The sequence below is a fragment of the Colobus angolensis genome, unplaced genomic scaffold (assembly GCF_000951035.1).
Source record: "Colobus angolensis palliatus isolate OR3802 unplaced genomic scaffold, Cang.pa_1.0 Scaffold51, whole genome shotgun sequence".
In the NCBI taxonomy this organism is placed as follows: Eukaryota; Metazoa; Chordata; class Mammalia; order Primates; family Cercopithecidae; genus Colobus; species Colobus angolensis.
The window spans coordinates 3,128,751-3,136,588 of NW_012118599.1; the positions used below are offsets into that span (position 1 = coordinate 3,128,751).

At 38.1% G+C, this 7,838-nt stretch overlaps 1 protein-coding gene across 1 annotated transcript in view; it reads right to left on the bottom strand.

Annotated features, from left to right (window-relative positions):
• Positions 1 to 7,838, bottom strand: part of LRRC1 (leucine rich repeat containing 1) — a 127,918-nt gene that overhangs the window by 24,076 nt on the left and 96,004 nt on the right. Inside the window, exons 5-8 of the mRNA XM_011960202.1 lie at positions 3,620 to 3,676; positions 3,281 to 3,344; positions 2,814 to 2,888; positions 296 to 440 (exon numbers count right to left, since the gene is read on the bottom strand). Coding sequence (XP_011815592.1) covers positions 296 to 440; positions 2,814 to 2,888; positions 3,281 to 3,344; positions 3,620 to 3,676 — 341 coding nt within the window. The remainder of the gene's footprint in view (positions 1 to 295; positions 441 to 2,813; positions 2,889 to 3,280; positions 3,345 to 3,619; positions 3,677 to 7,838) is intronic.

Sequence of the window (7,838 nt, forward strand, 5' to 3'; positions counted from 1 at the left end):
TCATTGGGAGAAGATATAGATGAAGTAGAGATGAATCAATGCTTAAAAGCAATGACAGCAGTTACTTTTAAGTAGGTAGATACCAACCCAGGATGACAGAAACATCTGCATATAGAGAAACTTCTGCTGTAATAAATGCTCTTTGCTTTCCTTCTTTAAAAACAAACAGCAAGGAGACTTTAAGGAGCCACATTCTCAGCATCTGAAAGTGGTGACCAGAGGATCAAAGTGTGCTCCAAATGCTCAAGACGATGGCAGGCAGTATCTTTAGCAGTTAATGATTTCCAGTGCTTACCAATGCCATCCGGAATAGTTTCTAATAAGTTCTGGGAAATGACTAAATCTGTTAATGAAGTCAGGCCACTGATTTCTTCAGGAAGTGTTTCCAACCTGTTTTCAGAGACATCTAAGCACAGCAGGTTCTTCAGATTTCCTATTTCCTATAACAATGACATGGAAAAATAAACGCACACTTAAACCTGCCACAGTGCAGAGGCATTTGTTTCAGTGATTTTTCACAATTAAATCCCAGGGCGGTCCTAAGGATGTTATCTTTAGCATGAATCCAAATCTGAAGGCAGGGGCAAATTCCTAGATCCCCTTCCAATGAAAGTGGGAAGTTGTATGACTCACAGACACAGAGCTGGGAGGGACAAAAAGCCCTCCACCTTTCAGGCAGGCAAGGAATCATTCCCACTTAATAGGTAAAGATACAGGAGAACAAATGACTAGAAGGTCACACAATCATAAAAGAAAGAGGAGGCTAGAATTTAGCTTTTCAAGTTTGGAACTGATCTAAGCAGCTTACACAGTAGGGTGACCCTGGGATTTCCTCTGGTAAGAACCTACCTACTTTGCATTTTCTTCCATGACAGGTAGCACTTGTTAGCACAAACATCAATGCAATTGCTCCCCAGCAAAACTGGAACATACGGATCTATCTGTACCTTTAATATTAAAAGCAGCATACTGCCTTTAGTGAAAACAGTCTACCAGGATAAGGTAAAGTACTTCCATGAGTCTAACATTCTATTCAAGACTTACCTTTCTTTCCATTCCCAAAGTGCAAGCTTTCTCTCTTATCACTGCCTCCACTTTGCCATTCCACTTCCCAATATTAAATCTTACCCTCATTACTCCCTTACCTTGACTGTCAGTTCTGCTTCTTGGGCACTAGTCTTAACTCCCCGTTCCTGAGACCATTCCATAAACTGTGTTTCCTCATTTCCTTCCTGAAACACAGCCAGTTCTCATCCCATAACTGGAGGACCTTCTATTCAAAAAACATCTTGTGGCTCCCTGATGTCTACATAAGTACAAATTTCTCCATCTACATTTAATTTGGTCTGATCTATTATTTCCAGCTTATCATCCACCTGATATCGCCTTATGATCCTGTCCCTGTATTTCCTGTCTAAAGGAAACTAGACTAGATTTCTACTAATTTCAGGCCAGATCCCTGAAGTTGTTCTACTCTTCATTAACTCCTTTTAACAGTGCCTTTTTATCCTTCTCTTTCCATCATCATTGAAAATAAGAAAAAAATTCAAATTATTTGAGACTTTTTTGTGTATTTAATGCTGATTTAACACAAATTTATACTATAGGAGCAAATGAAATTTTTAAATAACCATTTACAGCACAATCATTGCAATTTTAATTTCTTTGTATTTAGAATATCACACTCTGCACAGTCATTTACACACATCTGAACATTCGCAACTCTTTCCTTTCCCCTTTATGTCCCACAGATATTTTATTACTTTCCTGATAATGTCATGATATTTTTCTCCCATCCTTTGACTTCTAAAGTAACTAGCATTCTGCCAACCAGGATTTCCCACATATTTCCTAGAAAAATCTAAGTACTAATCAAACTCTACCCACAAGAGTTGCTAATCTGTCTCCTTTCCCCAGTTGTAGCCAAGATCTCATAAACAGACTTAAATTAGTTCCTTAGTTCCATTAGTCATTAGGTGACATCATGGTAACTTCAGTGCTATAACAATTAAAAATTTACTGAAGTGCTTTCTTCTAGCATTAGGGTTCCCTGCATTGATATGGCATTCCCCACTGAAAGTACAGAGCCCTTTACAACTGGTCACACGAAAAACTGGCTATGAGAGACACGAAAGAATAAAATTCAGTAATAGTTGGAAAAAAAAAATACAAGAGGAAAATGCCTGTTGGTTTTTGTTAGGTTTCTCAGTTTCTGTCTCAGAATGTAGGCCTGTCTGCTAGGACTCCACAAGATGACTATGTGCTCAGAAGTCTACACAAGACTCCACTTCATTTGGCACATAGTTCTTCCACTTGGGAACAGTAGGAAAGGCCTGAACACTACGACATGCCAGCTAAACCATAAGAAACATTTGGAAAAATATGAAATAAAAGCATTTAACATTGCTTTTACATGAACTATTACGAGGCAAAAGATGGTCAAATTATCCCAAAAGCACTTGGCACATCACGGAGTGGCAGAAAGGTACACCATCAGAATCATGGGTCCTGGCAATTTACTAATCTGCTGGGCTTGAAGTAAGCTATATGGGTAGCAAGGACACAATAAAATACAGATTTCACAAACTAAAGGAAATATTTACTACATTTACAAATGGTGGGTTGAAGTTTTCAGTTTTCATATGGCAATGGAGAATGATGCATGCTCAATGTTTTCCCAAATGTGCTTTTTCAATCAATGTTTTTGGTTTTCAAGATCCTTTTATAGCAAACCTTATGTGGCGGCAGGAAATACACAAAGCTTATTGTTGCTGTTTTACATTCTGGGGAGACACTGTGAAATTACCACTTACCTGAGGTAATTCTGACAGCTGATTTCCATCCAACCAGAGATCTTTTAGATGTAAGAGGGCTCCGATTGATTCTGGCTAAAACAAAAGAAAAAAAAGGTATGGTAACAAAGATTCAATTTTCAGTCTTCCCTGAAGAAAGAAAGAATCTGAATTCATCTGTTAACAACTGGGTACCTTAGCAGATGTTCACTGGTACTTCTCTTAACATCAAGTCCCTTTCCTCAAAGTGCCCAAACTTTCCCCAAGAATGCCAGTTGTTTCCACCTATGTCCATCATCTCTAGTCCTGACCTCCCCCACCCATGAATCATAATTCCTAACTTGTGTGAAATGAAGCTGGTTCTCTAGTGTTCCCAAGCTACATCTATGGAAATACTGGCTTCGTAAAGATCCCCATAGAATGCCCTCAAATACTGTGCAATCATAACTAAAAACCAAGTTAAATTCAAATCTCTAATACGGACTTACCAAGTTATATATTTCATTGTTTCCTAAATCAAGTTCTTCTAGTCTCCGAAGCTGGGTAAGAGAGCTATTTTAAAAAATAAACAAAGTGCACTTAGAGAATACTTAGAAATGCCGAGCAACATAGTATCCCTCACTTGGAGTAGCTTCAAAAATAAGGTCCAATTGGATTTCTATGGTAGAAAATATTGCACAGGAAGGACTGTTAAGAAAAGGCCAGCTGGCATCCCCCAAACTTCCCAAAACACACAAATCTTTTGACGTAATACTGTAGTCCTGTTTTTTTTAAATACTTAAATTCATTCTGCACAAAATCTCCTCTTATTTTCCCTAAAGACTCACTCAGGAAGATATGTAAGAAGATTCTCTCTCAGTTCCAGTGAAGCCAGGTTATAAAGACTAGAAATGAACAGAAGGAAAAAAAAGTATAAGAGAAATTCCTGAGATTCTTCCTACCTCCCCTCCCCCATACACATACTGGACAAATTGCAACACTTAATAAAACCTAGTAGGTCACTTCCCAGGGTAAAAATACCTATCACCACCACCACCCACAGCCATTAAAAACAATACCATCTCGACCTCTCAAATTGTAATCTTAAGATATTAATAATTAATAAGAGAGTAGCGTGTCATGACTACAAAGCATCTTCATTCAAATACCTTGTATATGTGATATGTGGAAATAACTCATCAGCCAATAAAACACAACCATTCTCAGGGCTGAGACAGAAGCCGAATGTGTGCGTCTAGACTTTCAAATGCCAAAAATGCACTGTTACCATAAAAACAGTAGCACCTTTAATCTTGCAGAGCTCAGAGCTCTTGTTCCCAGTATCAGTTATAGATCATCCCTGTTTTAAAGTAGGGGGTATCTCAGTCCAGAGAGTCCAAGTTCATCTACTTAAGATCATAAATTCATAGAGCAAGCGGCAGCTGAGCTTAGGAAGTAACTTCCACTTAAATGCATTCAGGATAATGTCATAATGCATCTTGCACAGTGCCTGGAACACAGACTGATTTAATAAATGGTAGCTATAATATTGTTGCTTTTATTCTTATTAAACCCTAGCATGAGGCTCTCTCTTCATCTGATTCTCCAGCCTCTCGGGTGTAATCCAGTCTATTAGGAGCACAGTGGAATGGGACAGATGTTTGACAGATGGGGCAAATCTTGACAGGCAGTGGCAATTCTGCATCACCAGAAACCCTCATGAAGTTGTGTCAGCACTGGCAAAACATATTGATTCAAGAAATCAGTGACTCAGTATATGGCCCCTACAAGCACTGTAGTAACTATACCAACCAAAAAGTCACATTTTGCTAATATCACCATAGTAACATCCAGATATGGAGGAATTTCATTTCTGAGCGCACAGAACACAAAAAGTCAGACATTATCCCAACACTCTAATCTGCCTTAATCCTCCATTCTCCCTCCTTCCAACAAAAAAGCCAGAATCACGTGTACAAACAAGGCTGGTTTTATAACATCCAGAAATGTAAATTTAAACGAACAGTGTACATACATGCTTAAAACCTATTTGCCAGAAAAATATATTTTAACTGTACTATGAAATGTACAAATCCTGCATCTTCTCCAATTTTACAAAACCAAATAATTTTCATACTTAAAGCAAGAACAAAACTTTCAATTTATTTTTTAGAAAACAAACTCCCTGCTAATATGTCACCATGAAATTAACACCCGCATCCTTCAAATCAATTGTAACTTGGTGCGGACTTGTAGTTCTCTAGTTCTACTTTCTCTTGACGAAGTGTTTACGTAGAAGAAACAACAAAGGGAAGGGGAGGAGGATGAGAAGTACACCACTCGGTATTTCCTTCCAAAAGCAATCTGTAAATAACCTGTAAATAATAATTTTACTTGAAAAGTAAAAATTTAAAAACAAAGGGCTTTGTTTTCAGTTTTAAATTTCCATGTAACGCCTAACCAGTTTCATTAAGAAGACAGTAATTCCTCGGCTATTTTCACATTTAAATTTTAAAAATCAATGTTAGGATTGTCATTTTATCTATTCGGTATCCATTACTTTCATACCTATTTTAACAAACCAAGGAGACCCACTAATGAAAGAAGGAAAATGTCCTTCTTTGCATCAAAAACTTGACTCAGTGGGCATCATTGAAAGCACCAGTTTCACACAGCCTCATGCTGAGTGTTGTGCCAAGTTTCCACAGCCATGGTCTCAGCATCTCCTGCCTGAAACATAGACCACAGCCAACAGGGAGAACCCTGCCTGCTAAGGCAGAAGGAGCTGTGCAGGGCGCCTTCCATGAGCCATCTCTTCTGGTTAGTAATGACCCAGCAAGTTGATGATGCTACCATGGCATGATTAGGACCATAAGGTTTTGTGTGAGGACCACTTGTTAGAAATAGGCAAAACCACTATTTGACCCTGGCCAAATGTCAAAGCTTCTGCCCTCACCCTCACTGACTGAGGCATCTCCAGGTGTCTCTGTTCTTCAGAACTCTCTCATTTAAATTTTAAAAACACCTCTCAGTTTTAGGTATATACTTAAGTCTTACCTTCTTAAACACACCAAGAGACACTGGAATTTTTGCTGTTTGATTTTATTTTAAGAATGTGATACACATTTTAAAATTATCTTTAAATTTTGTCTTGAGAGCAAATGGCACAGGCCACAGTTACTATAAGCAAATAACACTTGAGCAAAAACGCTGCTGAAATGCCCTAGTTCCTACCCCCCATCATGCTAACACCCAGATATAATATCCTGCTAAGTAAAAAAGTTCTGGCTAAAAAACCTCTTAGTTTCTACTGTTTGGGGGAAGTAAATACAATGTGGATGTATGGATGATACATCAACAGCCAAAAATATCATATTTTTATAATATTTCAAAAGTAAAAATTAAAGTACACGCTAAGTATCCCTTATCTGAAATGCTTGGAACTGTTAGTGTTTCAAATTTTGGATTTTGGAGTATTTGTGATATACTTAATCTGAAATCCAAAATGCTCCAATGAGTATTTCCTTTGAGCAAATGCTCGGCACTCATAAAGTTTCAGATTTGGGGGCATTTCAGATTTCAGATTTTTGGATTTGGAGTGCTCAACCTGTATATAAAATAATATCCTTATATTCTGAGGTAATACTTCCCCAATTATTTAAAACTATTTAAAATAAACTTGGATATTATCATCAGATTCTATAGACCCACTGATGAAAGCCACTCTAAAAAGAGCACATGGAATCTGAGAGGCCTGGGGCCCAGGCTTGAATCCCACTTGTCCCTCACTAACTAGCTAGGTTTGCTTGCCTGAGGTGTTTACTGCTGAATCACGATTTTCCCTAAAATAAATATAATCATATCTATTATGGCAATTAGCGCATAATACATTTTCCCTTCAAGTTAACAGAGCCAGTTTCTTGCCTTATTTCCTTAAGACACCCTTTGTCCCTAAGTGCAGCTGGGTACCTTACAAATGTGTGTGCCTTGAGTCAGCGTCTTCAGAAAGATTGCTACAAGATGCTACTAATCACAGAAGTCATCTCCACTACTAAAAAACTCCTTGAAGGATAGGCCCCACATCTGGCATTGGCCAATTTTTAACTCATCAAACATTGTCCATAGCTGGACTGGAAGAAACAGAAAGCAAACAAAGGCTTTGACTACAGACTCCTACCTCCTGTATGAGCCCAAACCTCACAGCATAATCTGCACAAATCATTCTCAGTTCCAAATATCACTAAGTGATTCTAGAATGAAACTATGGGTTTGGTTCATATCAGTAGCTTGCCTTGGACAGTCCTTCACCAAAATGCAGAACCCAACCAGCCCACTCCAGAACATGGTTCTCCAGATGGTTGTAGTAACAGAGCTGACATAAAACTGAACCAGCCTAAATGCAGAATTGGAACAGAGACGTTAACACAAAAGTGAATGAATGAATAATCTCCTTTTCTGGTCTTTCAGAATACAATATCTTCAATCAAGTCCCTGAACCCATTGAATTCAAATATCTTCACATCTCTTATAGCACCCCAAAAGGAACATGCTCCTGAGCAGCTTCGGGAGTGGGATCTGAACCTCATCCTGTGTACTGAAGAGCCCAAGCTCTTAATCAGAAGGTCGAGAGAGAGAGAGGCAGACCCAAACTCCACAGGCCTTCATCCGCTATTTCAGTTAAACATGGTATTGCAGAGATACAAGAAAGAATCAGGCATTTCTAATACTTTTACAAATGTGACTTTAAAAATTTAACACTTTAATAGTTCTACTACTAATACTGGCAACCTACTATATGACAAATTTTGTAATAACTTCTTTATGAGAATTAACTGATCAGATGAGAAAACTGAGGCACAGAGAGGAAGCTTGAACAAGGTCTAACAAAATCGCCAAGTAGAAATACCAGGATTCACCAGGGAATCCGCATTCTTAACCACTATGTTGTGCTGCCTCTCACTCTTGAGTTGGTATGTCAATTTTGCAAATAGGTAATAACATATTTATGGATATACATATTTATTCTTACGTGTGTGTGTATATATATACGTGTATATATATATATTT